The sequence below is a fragment of the Oncorhynchus clarkii genome, chromosome 19, assembly GCF_045791955.1.
Source record: "Oncorhynchus clarkii lewisi isolate Uvic-CL-2024 chromosome 19, UVic_Ocla_1.0, whole genome shotgun sequence".
NCBI classification, from domain to species: Eukaryota; Metazoa; Chordata; class Actinopteri; order Salmoniformes; family Salmonidae; genus Oncorhynchus; species Oncorhynchus clarkii.
Window position 1 is genome coordinate 17,134,503 of NC_092165.1, and position 17,151 is coordinate 17,151,653.

At 40.2% G+C, this 17,151-nt stretch overlaps 1 protein-coding gene across 4 annotated transcripts; it reads right to left on the bottom strand.

The window, feature by feature from the left end:
• Positions 1-1,625: 1,625 nt before the first annotated feature.
• On the bottom strand, positions 1,626-6,702 carry LOC139374145 (E3 ubiquitin-protein ligase TRIM21-like). 4 transcript variants are annotated; one of them, XM_071115151.1, is made up of 3 exons: positions 2,601-3,257; positions 2,496-2,510; positions 1,626-2,459 (listed from the first exon to the last, which is right to left on the bottom strand). In XM_071115151.1, exons 1-3 carry the CDS (start codon positions 3,255-3,257, stop codon positions 1,626-1,628), a joined length of 1,506 nt encoding a protein of 501 aa, XP_070971252.1. The 4 variants fall into 4 exon arrangements, with proteins under 4 accessions (XP_070971252.1, XP_070971253.1, XP_070971250.1 ...); XM_071115152.1 differs by adding an exon at positions 6,687-6,702 and having other exon boundaries at positions 1,626-3,259; XM_071115149.1 differs by having other exon boundaries at positions 1,626-2,681; positions 2,715-3,257.
• Between the last annotated feature and the right edge of the window lie 10,449 nt (positions 6,703-17,151).

Consider the following 17,151-nt stretch of genomic DNA (forward strand, 5'->3'; position numbering starts at 1 on the left):
CCTGTATGAGTTTGACTATTCCTATCTCTTCTTTTCCTCTACCTTCTGGTGGACATCAGGAATGAATCTCGGCTGGCCATGACCCCCATCCTGTCGTCTATGCTGCATCTGGCCTGCCATCACCTGGGCTTCGTGACCAAAGGATCCTTCATCATCACCCTGGTGGAGATCCCTCGCCTCATCCTCACCTACATCCACAATCAGCTGAAAGGGAAAGTACTTTCTTTATCATATTAACTGTCTTAGATCCACAGCCAGTATGTCCTTTATCGTCCTCATCTACATCCAGAACGGTGGAACGTGCTCTAAGGATGAGTATGTCCTTCAACACATTCACTTACACAGTATGAACACACAGCTTTAAGGCTGAGTATGTCCTTCAACACATTCACTTATACAGTATGAACACACAGCTTTAAGGCTGAGTATGTCCTTCAACACATTCACTTATACAGTATGAACACACAGCTTTAAGGCAGAGTAAGTCCTTTGTCACATTCCCCAAAATCCACAACCAGTTACAACTTTATTTAGCGGAGACCCACTTTTTTTGCCAGAATTTCTGGTGACCACACCACACCACAAATCTGAGACAACCTTAAAGTCAATACATTTAGATTTTTACATGAACAAATAACCTTAAATGTATTATATTTTCATCTCTCTTATCAAAATTAAGAGAACCAATAAATACATTTACTCAATAAAATTGTATTTCCGTCTTTCTTAAAAAAGTTTGTATATTGTCCCATAATATAATCTGTACTCTTATTTTTTTGTCTCCCCCTATCGCCCAAAAAATATGTTTATACAGTTGAAGTCAGAAGTTTACATACACTTAGGTTGGAGTCATTAAAACTTGTTTTTCAACCACTCCACAAATGTATTGTTAACAAACTATAGTTTGCAAGTGCATGACACAAGTCATTTTTCCAACAATTGTTTACAGACAGATTATTTCACTTATAAATCACTGTATCACAATTCCAGTGGGTCAGAAGTTTACATACACTTAAGTTGACTGTGCCTTTAAACAGCTTGGAAAATTCCAGAAAATGATGTCATGGCTTTAGAAACTTCTGATAGGCTAAATGACATAATTTGAGTCAATTGGAGGTGTTCCTGTAGATGTATTTCAAGGCCCACCTTCAAACTCAGGGCCTCTTTGCTTAACATCATGGGAAAATCAAAAGGCATCAGCCAAAACCTAGTGTAGTCCTAGAGTGTAGTCCTAGAGTGTATTCCTAGAGTGTATTCCTAGAGTGTAGTCCTAGAGTGTAGTCCTAGAGTGTGCAAAGCAGTCATCAAGGCAAAAGGTGGCTACTTTGAAGAATCTAAAATCTAAAATATATTTTGATTTGTTTAACACTTTTTGGTTTACTACTATTTGTTATTTCATAGTTTTGATGTCTTCCCTATTATTCTCATATGTAGAAAATAGTACAAATAAAGAAAACCCTTGAATGAGTAGGTGTCCAAACATTTGACTGCTACTGTACATGTATTTGGGTTTTTTAATATGTTGAACCAACTACACCTTTAAGTCAATTTCAGTTGATAGCCTTTTCAGCAAATATAAGCATTGATTACCTATGTTATGATGAAAATGTTCCTCCATTGTTTAATCAGTGTGTGTGAATGACAGGAGAAATGATGAGTGGGGCTGAGTTTTTACCACCAGCATTCATACAGGGGCTGAAAAATGGATAGAGTTTCTCTGTAAAGGTGCAGCCAGTGAAAGAGTAGATATGAGACCTGGCCTCCACATCGTAAAAAGAGACCTGACCCTCCTCGTAGTCAACGAACACCCCCACCTTCTGGGGCTTCTCTCTCAAGGAAAGGAAGACAGGGGGGAAAGTACAGGCTTTGTAGGTATTCCCATCCCTCAGAGACACAGTCCAGAGTCTATATGCAGAGCTAGGTGAGATATTAACCTTCCTGCCTTTGGGCTGTCTGGCCACACCTACATCCCAGTCAGTTTTCCGCTTAACCGTCACCTCATAGTAAAATCTCCCTGAGGAGAAGCCATCCTTTCCAAGGACAATGGGATACTGATAAAACCTTTTTGGATTGGGAGGACGATTCTGTGGTGTGTCTCCACATCGTACTTGTTTTCCATCTTCAGACATGATGAGATATAGATGTGCCGTATCGGGGTCCAGAGTCACATCTACTGCATACTGCCGAATCCTCTTCAGTTTGACTTCAAGCAGCTTCTCCATCTCTTTATTCAGTGTCTCCTCCAGCTGAGACACAGCTCTCCTCACAGTCCCCACACAGAGATCACTGTGAACACTGATCTCAGACCAGTCCTTGGTGAGTGGAGGGGTGCACACCACGGATGAGAAGCTCTGGAGAAGTTGGAGGTGGTCCTCAGTGTGTGAGAGCTGCTTCAGCTCAGTTCTTCTCCTCTTTAGCTCAGTGATTTCCTGCTCCAGTTCTTTAATGAGCCCTTCAGCCTGACACTCTACCGCTTTCTGCCTCTCCTCAATCACCTCAATTAGCTCCGCCTGGCTTTTCTCAATGGAGCGCACCAGAGCAGTGAAAACCTGCACGCTGTCTGCTATCTCCCTCTTTGCATCTCTCTTGCTGAGATCTACTGAGAATTTGATATCTTTAACTTTCTTCAGTCGCCCCTGGATAATCAGCTGTACTTCTGCCTCAGTTTTCCCCAGCTGAACCTTCCTCTCTCCAAACTCTTCCTCTATAGGAACAGTGTCATGAGTCTTGTGGTCTGTTTCAGTGCAGAACTGACACACACATGTCTGATCAGTCCTACAGAACAGCTCCAGGAATCTGTCGTGCTTCTTACAGATTCTGTCTTCCAGGTTCACCACAGGGTCGATCAGTTTGTGTCTCTTTAATGGTGAGGCTATCTGATGAGGCTCAAGGTGAGTCTCACAGTAAGAGGTCTGGCACACCAGGCAGGACTTCAGGGCTTTGTGCTTCATCCCAGTACAGACGTCACAGGGAACTATTTCCGGTTTGGAAGGGGACCCATCTTTACGTCTGTCTCTCGTCTTTTTAAAATTCTCTACAACTTCTCTGAAGGTTGCGTTGATGTGAAGCTTAGGTCGTCTCGAGAATGTCTCCTGACACAGTGGACATTGACACATGTTCTTGCCATTCCAGTACTTTGTGACACAGGCCATGCAGAAGTTGTGTCCACATGAAGTGGAGACTGGCTCAGTGAACACATCCAGACAGATAGAGCACAGGAACTGCTCTTCAGACAGGAGACTGCGGGAGGAAGCCATATCTAGAAAGAAGGCAGAACTATTAATTATTTCCTGGAATGAGTCAGATCTCGATTGTTTCAGTGCCATTGTCAACATGGCATTTAGAGACACTAACCAACACTGATTAAAATTGTTTAAACATACAACCAGGGTTGGGTAGGTTACTTTCTAAATGTAATTCGTTACAGTTACTAGTTACCTGTCCGATATTGTAATCAGTTACATAACTTTAGGATTACCCAAACTCAGTAACGTTCCGTGCATTCCGTTACTTTTAGATTACTTTCCCCTTAAGAGGCATTAGAAGAAAACAAAAATGTATGTTACCAATTGAAGGCCATCTATCGCAGGACAAATCGATGTTAAAATGTACATAGCTGGCCATATATGGATGTTAAATTTACTTAATGGATTGGTTATGTAGGCTTCTTCTAACCCATTGCTTTCTACTACATATAATAACACAATTAAATTATATCTTTACAGTTAAAAACCAAAGTCTATCAGAATTCCAGTCATTCCAATAAATGTTATACCTCTTGATCTTCAGGAATAGGACTTGGAAATATGGCAGTATAGATTAGCCAAATTGTTTTACCTGAGCATGACCCCAAAACGAAGGAATTATTAGCCAGTCCTACTCTGTTGTTTATGATTTTGTTGTCATGGAGGACTGATTGGGCTCATTGATTCGAGTTGAAAAATTAAAAGCTGCGCTCATGGAATGGCATGCTTTGAGCAATACTGAAAAGTGCTATTTACATGTGAAAAACAAATGCCATATGCTGCATTTGCTATAGGCCTATTGTTTACCTTTTTGTTGGTGACACTTTGATATCTTGATAATATGCAGCTGTTTAAAGGGCAAATCCAGAATTGAAACAATAACGAAACGGGCTGCCCGACTCTGTTTTGGTAAAAAGCTGAGGGATGGGCCTGGAGAAATGTAACCACTCTCAGATGAATAGACAGAGCTGTGGATGCAAGGACTGACCATTCATGATATGAACATTATTGTTTAACCATGTTATGAGGCTATACAGTGTTTGTTTACATTTACAATGTTTATAAACACGGGAGAAAAACAAGTTTATATTTTCGGTTCTGATGCGGTATGAAAGTTGAACTAAGCTCATGAGGCATTAACAAGTTCTATTCTTCAAGAATCAATGGATATATATGGATATATGAATATGTATATAATTTATAAATCCAAAAATGGATGTAACAACTACAGATTGTCCCTTTAAGTCTCTCAAAAGTGTTCAAGTTTGAGCATGTCTCCATTAGGCCTATGGATAAAACATTTTATCAGCATGAATTAGATTGAGCAATAAAAGCCCCACTTTTATTCCATAGGCTGGGATCCTCCCTATGCAGCTGTTGCAAGAGCGCATTTTTCACTGGCTGTCCATTGGTTTCAAGAACAATGATTGATAGGTAGTTTAAACTTCTTGAATTCAAAAGTTATTGGGTTCAAATACACATTTAGATTTGTGAACAGCCATCCACAACAACCACAATCCGTGGCGCAAATAGCTAAATGAGAGAGCAGCAGTGTGATTCACATCAATGCGCTGGGTAGATATCAATAATAAGTGATATCCGTATCGCCGTAGACTACGCCACTACTGTCATCTTTACCTCCAAGCGTTTATTCAAATTGGATAATCTTTGGATGCCGACAGCATGGAAGACATAGGTTGGATTGTAGCCTACAAAAGCCTATTCCTGCTCTTTTCCCGTGATCCATCAAACACATTTGGTGTGTCATCATAGCTGGTCTCTGACTTGTGGTCAGACTCGCTCAGGTGGAACAAATTTAAACACGTGCCTTTTTTCAATGCTGATTTGAATGTCAAAGATTTTTTTTCGCAAACATCCTTTCAGAATTTTTAAGTAATCCTTGAAGTAATCAATTCGTTTTTCAAAAGTATCGGTAATCTGATTACATTTTTTTGTTGTTGCTGATAACGTAACGTAACGACCTTTTTTTGTAATCCCTTACATTGAACAGATTACATGTAATCCGTTACTCCCCAAACCTGCATACAACATACGGTATAAATTTGTCAATCTACAAAATAAAGTTAAACATAGGTACTGTAACCGATAAAGAAAACAGGAGAATACAAGAATTCAAAAAAGTAGAATGCATCTTCCCCTGCCCTTGTAAATCTCTACTCACCTGTATCTATGTGTGTGTAAAAGAGTTTGGGAACTTTATCAGATTTATCGGAACTATATACTGTGGTATAAAAAAAACATAAGACTGCGTAGCTGTCTTAATGGTTTTCCAGAAGAGTTTGAGATCGTTTGCTTGTGTGCGCAACATAAAGTATGTCTATACACTTCAGTTTCTCTGTAGTAAAATGACGTTGACATGCTGCTCCCCACCCAGTGCTGCTCTGAGCTCTGGAACAGAATTAACCCTTTCACATGTCTGATCTCTCTTCATTCATGATACATTCTTGATACAACAGTGTCAATCAGAAATGTTCATTAAGGAGTTACTGCAGATGTATTGAAGGTTTTCTAAAGACATCGACTACAATAGAATTCACAGGGGATGAACAAATACAGTCCGTCTAGGTAGATTTGATCCTTATTTAACCTTTCACTGCAGTAGACTAAATCAGGGTCACACAGTGTTTCTTCTACACCTCACGCACATGGTTATGGGCTTAATAAAATACCATGTCAGATATGGAGTTGAAATGTAATACATTGAGTTTGCATCCCAATATTACACTTTATTTACATCACAGAAGACTGAAATATAACAAAACGGTTTGACATAGTAACACTGGATTTTCGACTGTTGAATTATTTATTTTGTTTGATTAATGATGAAAATATGAAACATATTCATAACATCCCACCCATTTTTTTATTTTACCTTTCTTTAACTAGGCAAGTCAATTAAGAACAAATTCTTATTTTCAATGACGGACTAGGAACAGTGGGTTAACTGCCTGTTCAGGGGCAAAACAACAGATTTGTACCTTGTCAGCTCAGGGATTTGCTCAGGGATTTGAACTTGCAACCTTTCAGTTACTAGTCCAACGCTCTAACCACTAGACTACCCTGCTGCCACATGAGTCCACTAGATCATTTGACTGCAGGAAAGGGGTACATAAGCAGCAAAATATCCCAAATTATGCCTTTAAACATACTCACTTTCGCTCATACGAACTACCAGTTCATCAAGTCATGCCAGACAATGGGAATGTAAGAAAATGCCTGTGCTCGCCATATGCTGAATGCCTACATATGCTGAATGCCTACATATGCTGCTTGTGGTGCCTAAAGAAGTGTTTAACGTACCTGAATGGCTTTACGGAGTACCATTTTAATCCATTTCTATATTGTGAATGGCGTTTATGCACATTTTACACCAAACTAGCATTTGCGATACTTGCCCCCTATTGTCTCAACACTCAACACACACATTCACGCTCTTTCTTCTTTCTCCCTCTACCTCTCTCTGTAGGAGTTTGTAACAGTAAGAATATGCTGGGAAGGGACCGGGCCGGGGCAGATGGAGACGGTCGTGAGATGAAGGAAACAAAACGTTTCCAACAGAGAATACATTCATTTACCTCCATAATCTAGAGTCATACACCCAACATGATGACGCTAATAAAAACAAAAAACACAGTACATGTGAAATGCACATAAAATCAGCAGAGTAATGTTTGGATTTAGTCTTGTCAGGTGATCTGTTGTGTCCTCAATTTTGGTCTAATAATTTCCCCATCATCTCGAAACTCTTCCTTTTCAAGTGCAACCATGCTTATGCTGATGCATAGCATTTTTCTTCTGTAAGAAACATTTCAATATTGCCCCATCCATATAGGCCTAAATGGGAAAACCCACTCAACTATCATTGGGTATTTTTGTCATTAGTCCACTGTTGATACAGTCCCAGAATGTTTTGCATTTTGCATCATCATGACGTGGCAGGTGACACTTTGCTAATTTGCTTCTTGAATGTCCAAAATCTTGAAGACTTGACTGCTGACAGGCCACATATTTTGGGACTGTTATTGTAGTTTGGTGCTATTCTACAGGTTGTGGCGTTTTGGTTTTGTTTAGCCTCTTGTGGGTGAAGTTATCGTGAGAGATTATTCAAATTATTATTTTTTTTAATCAATACTACTGTTTGCATATCAATGTCTTTTTGCATTGTGGGATTGATGATAATGGTTGCTACTTGTGATGTATTCCTGCTTGACAAATACAACTGACTAGCACGGACATTTTAGGAAAATGTGTGAATTTATTTTTCTACATTTGTGCAATGTGTTCTCCCTCGCCTGTTAATTAACAGGATCGTGTTACTACGGTGGATCAGATTTGAAATAGACATTTACTCTAATACGAAAGTTTGCTATTACTCTAATGTATGAAATGCAGGCCCAAGAGCACTGAAGTTGCCTTATGTCAGAGGCCATGCTTGATCATAACTGACAATCCCAAAATTGTGGCAACATTGAGTCATTACTGCTTACTAAGTTTGTAATACTCTATCCATAGAAAAAGGGATTCCCTATGACTGGATCTCTATTCCCTTCATGCGTTTGTGTCATGACACAGAACTGTTGTAACATTTTTATGCCGATGAATAAAAGGAAACAATCAATGTCCTCTTGTCTTTGTCAGAGCTGTGGGGCAAGAGAGAATCAGTTCAATCTTGGACATGGGTTTGTGTCTGCATGTCACTAAGATATCCACTAAGAGAGAGAAATATACCCAAATATAAAAACAATAATGTAGGTATACCCAACAATAAAACAATATATTGAATTAAATTGAATGCTTGTGATTGGGATGTGGTGAAATGGAAATTGCACAGGCTTCAAAGTATATTTTTTCTGTCAAATACGTTAGCTGCACTTGAGCTTCCCTGGTGCATTATAACCAATAGAATAGTCCCAAAAGTACAACCCCACCAACCTGGCACCACAAAATTAGAATTATTAAATGTCTATGTCTGGCACTCCATATACAGGCTCAATCAAATGCTCAAAGTGTCTGACAGAAAACAAATACAATTGGAATTCAGGTCTGTCCTGTATCAGTTTGACTATTTTCTAACTCAATTTTACTCTACCCTGTGGTGGATATCAGGAATAAATCCCAGCTGACCATGACCCCCATCCTGTCCTCTATGCTGCGATTGGTCGACTTCCACCTGGATACCGTGACCATCCTCACCTAGATCCACAACCAGCTCAAAGGAAAAGTATGTCCTTTATCACATTCACCTACATCCACAACCACCTCAAAGGCTAAGAAGGTATACATTATCTTCTCTTTGAGAGAGAATAAGAGGTTAAGAGAGAAAAATAGTATAACTTTTGGTGAAAGGTCAGCATTAGATCTAAATATATGTTTCATGATTAGCTACTCGTGGTGTGATTGTGATAACATACAGGAACTCAAGTCCTTTTTTTCACCCGACCTAAAATACCTCACAATCAAGAATTCTCTCTCAAGAGAATTCTCTTCGGTTATAGTCACAGCCGTGTATATTCCTCCTCAAGCCGATACCACGACGGCACTCAAAGAACACTCACTGGACTTTACACAAACTGGAAACCACATATCCCGAGGCCGCATTTATTGTAGCTGGGGTTTTTACCAACCAAATTTGAAGAAAACGCTACCGAAATTCTATCAACACATTGACTGTAGGACTCGAGCTGCTAAAACACTCGACCACTGCTACTCCAACTTCCAGGATGCCTACAAGGCCCTCCCCCGCCCTCCCTTCGGCAAATCTGATCACGACTCTATTTTGGTCCTCCCTTCCTATTGTCAGAAGCTCAACCGGAAGTACACGTGCTAAGGACTATTCGAAGCTGGTCTGACCAATCGGAATCCACGCTTCAAGATTGTTTTGATCATGGAGACTCGGATATGTTCCGGGTAGACTCCGAGAATAACATCGACTAATACACTTATACGGTGACTGAGTTTATCAGGACGTGTATAGGAGATGTTGTACCCACTGTGACTATTAAAACCTACCCTAACCAGAAACTGTGGATAGATGGCAACATTCGTGCAAATGAGAGCATCCTGTTGGGCTGTATCACCACCTGGTACGGCAACTGCACCTCCCGCAAACGCAGGGCTTTCCAGAGGGTGGTGTAGTCTGCTCAACGCATCACCGGGGGCAAACTACCAGCCCTCCAGGACACCTACAGCACCCGATGTCACAGAAAGGCCAAAAAGATAATCAAGGACAACAACCACCCAAGCCACTGCCTGTTCACACCGCTATCATCCAAGAAGGCGAGGTCAGTACAGGTGCATCAAAGTTGGGACCAAGAGACTGAAAAACAGCTTCTATCTCAAGGCCATCAGACTGTTAAATAGCCATCACTAGCCGGCTACCACCCAGTTACTCAATCTTGCACCTTAGAGGCTGCTGCCCTATATACATAGACTTGAAATCACTGGCCACATTAAAATGGAACATGAGTCACTTTAATAATTTGTACATATTTTGCATTACTCATCTCATATATATATATATATATATACTGTTTTCGATCCCATTATACTGTATCTTAGTCTATGCCGCTCTGACATTGCTTTCCCAAATATTTATGTATTCTTAATTCCATTCCTTTACTTTAGATTTGTATTGTGTGTTGTTTTGAAACTATTAAATATTACTGCACTGTTGGAGCTAGAAACACAAGCATTTCTCTACATCCCAAATAACATCTGCTAAACAAGTGTCTGTGACAAATACAATTTGATTTGACTAATTAAAGCAACGTAACTTGGATTACTTTTTCATTTAATTTGAATGAAGTGACTATTGGCTTAGCAAACGCAGCATGACAATGTGAACATGAATGTTCAAGAATTGCAAATCGAACCAAACATTAGCCTCCTTTCTAGAGTAGCGTTAATAAACATGATGCTAACATCATCTCACAAATGTGAGGACGTTTGAGGCGGTAAACCTTATGCCGTTTATTCTTCTTTCAACATTTTTCAAATGAACCTTTATTTAACTAGTCAAGTCGGTTATGAACAAATTCTTATTTACAATGACGGCCTACACCGGCCAAACCCAGACAACGCTGGGCCAATTGTGCCCCGCCCTATGGGATGCCCAATCACGGCTGGTTGTGGTACAGCCTGGATTCGAACCAGGGTGTCTGCAGTGACACCTCTAGCACTGAGATGTAGTGCCTCTCTGCTGTCTGTGAAGAGATAAGCAGGCTGTAGGATGACTCTGATGCTACGATTAGATAGAGCCCACTCAGCACACCTTTTCTTCCATTCAACCTTCCCTCATTGCATTTCTCCATAGGCGTTACCACCCCGTGTTAGAGGCCAAGTGGGCATGACTGGGCATGATTGAAATCATACTCAGCACTCAAATATCCAAGGAACGTCATACAATTCACGAATCTGTTTTGAAAGATACTGACTATATAACAAATTATCTTATGTACCCTAGTTAATTTTGGAATAATAAGTGCCGCGGGCCGCTTTCAACCTGAGAAGTCGTGTTCTTGGTTCAGCTCCCCTTTGAGGGATAGTTTTCCTTCTGTCAAAGAAGGTCAACAATATGGGTAGGTGAAAAGCTATGATCCCTTATTGATATCACTTATTAAATCCGCGTCAAGCACTATGGATGCATGGGAGGAGTGATTTGTTCCTAACGTTTTGTGCACTTAGTATATTCATATGTACAGAAAATGTCATTAGAATATTTCAGAGGAGAACCGTGGCATCACAATCTCACACTCAATTCGTGCAAATACGTACAAAAAGTATTTCAGCAGATTTTGTGCGTTTTCGTGCATTTTTCTGCGGCTTAGTTTGTGTGAAAACACTTTTTTTTTTGTGCAACTTAATTCGTAGGAAAAGCCCATTTTTGTGTCACTTTAAACACAGAAAAGTATGTTTTTGGGGGGAAAACCTCTGAGCAATCTTTTAAAAGTTATTGGAGCAATGCATTTTGGGCAATGCTTTTCTACGCGGTCTTTGTGTTCCACATTTATTTATATAAAAAACAAACGTGTTAACAACCGAATTATGTTAACAAATCATGTTGTCCCTGAAATACTTATAATATAATAGTATCCTTACGTTTTATTAAAAACATTTATAATGCCAATGCTGTTTTCTATGCTTGTTTTCGCTTAATACTGTTGTATGCTGGTGCTTATGTTCGATTTTATGAGGGTTGGCAGATTTTTTAGTTTTTTTGTGGCATCAATGAAAGCATTTGGTTGGGGAATGGGGATACATTTTCAAGATGGGAAACTAATTCATCAATAAACAGAAGACCTGCAAAAAATATGTTTGGTTTAAATTCCCCTGGTCAACTGCATGGTACTTGCAACTGTAACGAGTCTGGACTATAATCAATTAAGCCATATCAATGCAGTTAAACAGGTTAATGTAAAACAATGAACTATGTTGGCTTAGATTTATGGAACTTCGAAGGCTGTTTCATGACGATTATTGCGGCCGTGTCAATCATGTTATATACTTTTGTAATAAGGCATTTGCCATCATTGTAGGCCAAAATTTGGCGGCAGCGCTTGGATCAGGTCTCGTTCACGTCTAGTTATGTGATCTAGTGGTGGGAAGCATTCTTTTTTTTTTCAACATTGCGTTGGATAAAGCAACAACGGGCGTGACGGATAGAAGTCGTCACGACAGGTGTGATCAAGCCTTTTACATCAAAGTTCTCTGAAGCCGAATGGAAAGTGCTATGCCCTGACCTGTTAATCAGAAGAAAATCCTCCGTGACTGTCTAATTTACATAAGACCCAAAACAAACACATTGTACACATGGACAACCATGGTGTTCTTTTGTTACTGACGTTTATACCTAATAACCCGACAATGATCCACATCATGCGGGTAGACACATAATGTAAGTGTGTCATGCAGCAAAACACAACTATCCTTTTTTTTTAGGGCGCAAACCAGTTATATGAATCACTGTTATCCATCCTGTTCTGATCTAATGAAATGGGTGTAGGGTTGATATACAAACACCCAGTCATGAAGGATGAAGCTCGGCCCCTCTTGGTTCTCATTGGTGAAGACTGAACTCAAGTTACGTCTGACTCCCCAACATGTTATACTCCAGATGTTGTAGATAAACCCTTTTTACGGTGATATAACTTGTATCATTGCTATAGGGTTGTGAAACCCATAGCCGAATGACTTCAGACTGAGCATTTCTCGCTGGAAATTGCAGCTGACATTGAACATAGTTTAGGGTATTTCATTAATATCAGACTCACCTATACCACTATTCCCAACATCTTATAACCGATAGGTTGTAAATAAACCCTTCTTAATATGATATTATCATGATTATAGGGCTGTGGTAACCATTTGCCGAATGGCTAAAGACTGAGCATTTCTCACCATTTATTTACAGAGAGCAATTTCTGTTTTTTATGAATACATTTTTTTTTTACCCTTATTTTACCAGGTAAGTTGACTGAGAACACATTCTCATTTACAGCAATGGCCTGGGGAATAGCTACAGGGATGAATGAGCCACTTGATTAGATGATTAGGTGACCGTGATGGTCTGAAGGCCAGATTGGGATTTTAGCCAGGACACTGGGGTTAACACCCCTACTCTTACGATAAGTGCCATGGGATCTTTAGTGACCACAGAGTCAGGACACCCGTTTAACGTCCCATTCAAATGACGGCACCCTACACAGGGCAATGTCCCCAATCACTGCCCTGGGGCATTGGGATATTTTTTTAGACAAGAGGAAAGAGTGTCTCCTATTGGCCCTCCAACACCACTTCCAGCAGCATATGGTCTCCCATCTAGGGACCAACCAGGACTAAACCTGCTTAGCTTCAGAAGCAAGCCATCAGTGGCATGCAAGGTGGTACGCTGCTTGCTATAGGCAGTATCCATTTATTTATAGTAGCGTGTTGATTAATTATAAAAATGCCAAATATACCAAAAGCTGAATCAAACAGAGATGTACGACTATTTAACCATGTTGATCATTACTGAAACATGCAAACTACAAACCAGTTAAAGATAATGAATACATGACATGACAACTAGATACAAATATTTTATTAAAAATAATTCGTAAAAAAGTCATGAGTTGACTATAACATGACTACAAACAAAGTGAGTTGTGTGTATATGTCTGTACGTTTTTGTGTGCGTGTGTGTGTATTATGGTGTGTATTATACATTTCCCATCATAAAAATGTAACCAACAACCTGCTCAAAGGCACTTTGATTATATTCACTGTCTTAGATCCGCAGTAACAATGGAAAAGTATGTCCTTTTTCGAAGTACAGTACTGTGGGACCAGCTCAAAGGCTGAGTATGTCCTTTACCACATTCACTTATACAGTATCAACAACCAGCTTAAAGGCTGAGTATGTCCTTTACCACATTCACTTATACAGTATCAACAACCAGCTTAAAGGGTCCATCTGTAGCTTATACATCCCTTTTTGTACTTATAAATGAATGATATAACCCCATTGATTCTTGAAAAATGTAACTCATGACCTTAGATTGACAGGAGGGATGATGAGAAGGGCAGATTTTTGACCATCATCATTATCAGAGGGACCGAAGTAAGAATAGAGTGTCTCTGTAAAGGTGCAGCCAGTGAAAGAGTAGATATGAGACCTGGCCACATCATAGAAGGAGACCTGACCCTCCTCGTAGTCCACAGACACCCCCATCCTTCTGGGGCTTCTCTCTCAATGAGAGGAGGATAGAGTGGGATGTACAGGCTTGGTACTCATTTCCATCCCTTAGCATCACAGTCCAGGGTCCATCCTCAGGTGTCAGTGTGATATTCACCTTCATGTCAGTGGACTCTCTTGCCACTCCTAAAACCCATGAAGTCTTCCCCTTAATCGTCACTTCATAAGTAAAATCTCCCTGGGGAGAAGAAATCCTCTCCAAGGACAATGGCAAAACGATCAAACCTTTTTGGATTGTCAGGAAGATTCTGTGGTCTCTCCACATCTTACTTGTTTTCCATCTTCAAACAGGATGAGATATAGATGTGCTGTATCGGGGTCCAGAGGCCGGGTTCACAAAACATTCTTAAGAAGAAATTTCTTAACTTAAATTTCTTAACTGCCATTTTTTCCTTAACTTTAGGACAGCTAAACCTTTGTCTTGAGACGAATGGATACTTTTGTAACCATGAATGTTTTCACAGTTGGCAACCGGTTATTTAAGTAAGTTACAGCAAAAATACAAATTAAAACACGCATTATCTAGCTAGCTAGTAATGAGCAATATTCCATATTTGCAAATTTCGTAAATTTGCAAAGAAGAACTTGGCTAACGTTAAAGTCGTTCATCGTTAGCTATTTGGTTATAATGTCTTTACACGTTAGCTAGCTAATGTAGCTGACTAACTTACCGGTCGCGCAGTCCCTCTACCACCATCTCTATGATGGACGACACCTTCTCCGCCAGCTGGTCCACGTGAATGGTCTCTCATCTCCCTTCTTCTTAGCAGCTGGCTTGATCGGACCACTTGTTTTTTTACGGCGTCACTGTCCCTTGCCATACCCCCGACGGCAGTAACAGACTCGGCCACTCTCGCCCATCCTTTCTTGGTGGTCTCAGCAGTGACCCCGCAGTTATCACGTCTCCCCAACAGCAACCTTTTCCTGGCTGCTATTTCCTCCACCATCACTTCAATCTCTTTTCTTGGTTATCCATTTTTTGATTTTGATACAGCTAATCTGATGGCTATAATGTAATAATCAAATCCGATCCTCCCTATCACATAGGGCTAATTAATGGTTTCAAGCACATCACTAATGTCAATGCCACATAAGATATTTACAAAGTTCATAATAAAGATATTTACGAAGTTCTTAAGAAAACTACGAATTGCTGAGAATATTTTGAGGAATTGCATTTACGAACTGTCTTATGAACTTCCTTTTTTTTTCCTTAAGAAACTTCTTACGTTTTTTCGTAAGTAATGTGTTGTGAATCCGACCCCAGAGTCACATCCACTGCAGACTGCTGCGTACCTCTTCAGTTGGACTTTAGGCTGCTTCTCCATCTCTTTCTTCAGTATCTCCTCCAGCGGAGACGCAGCTCTCCCCACAGTCCCCACACACGTTACCGTGAACACTGACCTCAGACCAGTCCTTGGTGAGTGGAGGGGTGCACCCTAGGGATAGGAAGGTCTGGAGAAGCTGGAGACGGTTGTCAATGTGTGAGAGCTGCTTCGGCTCAGTGCCGAAGCCCGAGTCTGTGCGGGAGTTGTAGCGCTGAGACAAGATAGTAGCTACTAAACAATTGGATACCACGAAATTGGGGAGAAAAAAAACAACAAAAAAACATGTTGAGGCTTCACAGTGTTTGTTTACGATTACATTATTTACAAACAATGGAGTAAAAAAAGCATACACAGTTGAAGTCGGATGTTTACATACACTTAGGTTGGAGTCATTAAAACTCATTTTTCAACCACTCCACAAATTTCTTGTTAACAAACTATAGTTTTGGCAAGTCGTTTAGAACATCTACTTTGTGCATGACACAAGTAATTTTTCCAACAATTGTTCACAGATGATTTCACTTATAATTATAATTCAATGTATCACAATTCCAGTGGGTCAAAAGTTACCGTAAACTAAGTTGACTGTGCCTTTAAACAGCTTGAAAAATTCCCCAAAATTATGTTATGGCTTTAGAAGCCTCTGATAGGCTAATTGACATCATTTGAGTCAATTGGAGGTGTACCTGTGGATGTATTTCAAGGCCTACCTTCAAACTCGGGGCCTCTTTGCTTGACATCATGGGAAAATCAAAAGACATCAGCCAAGAACTCAGAAAAAACATTGTAGACATCCACTAGTCTGGTTCATGCTTGGGAGCAATTTCCAAACACCTGAAGGTACCACATTCATCTCTACAAACAATAGTATGCAAGTATAAACACCATGGGACCAGGCAGCTGTCATACCGCTCAGGAAGGAGACTATAAAAAAGTATCTATATTCACAATAAAACAAGTCGACATATATCGACATAACCTGAAAGGCCGCTCAGCAAGGAAGAAGCCACTGCTCCAAAACCACCAATAAAAAAGACTACGGTTTGCAACTGCACATCGAAACAAAGATCGTACTTTTTGGAGAAATGTCCTCTGGTCTGATGAAACAAAAATATAACTGTTTGGCTACAATAGCCATCATTGTTTGGAGGAAAAAGGGGGAGGCTTGCAATCTGAAGAACACCATCCCAACTGAAGTACAGTGGAGGCAGCATCATGTTGTGGGTGTGCTTTGCTGCAGGAGGGACTGGTGCACTTCACAAAATAGATGGCATCAAGAGGCAGGAAAATTATGTGGATATATTGAAGCAACATCTCAAGACATCAGGCAGGAAGTTAAAGCTTGATCGCAAATAGGTCTTCCAAATGGACAATGACCCCAAGCATACTTCCAAAGTTGTGCAAAATGGCTTAAGGACAACAAAGTCAAGGTACTGGAGTGGCCATCACAAAGCCCTGACCTCAATCCTATAGAACATTTGGGGGCAGAACTGAAAAAGCATGTGCGAGCAAGGAGGCCGACAAACCTGACTCAGTTACACCAGCTCTGTCGGGAGGAATGGGCCAAAACTCACCCAACTTATTATGGGAAGCTTGTGGAAGGCTCCCTGTAACGTTTGACCCAAGTGAAACCATTTAAAGGCAACGCTACCAAATACTAATTAAGGGTATGTAAACTTCTGACCCACTGGGAATATGAAATAAATAAAAGCTGAAATAAATCACTACTATTATTCTGACATTTTACATTCTTAAAATACAGTGGTGATCCTAACTGACCTAAGACAGGGAATTTTTACTAGGATTAAATGTCAGGAATTGTGAA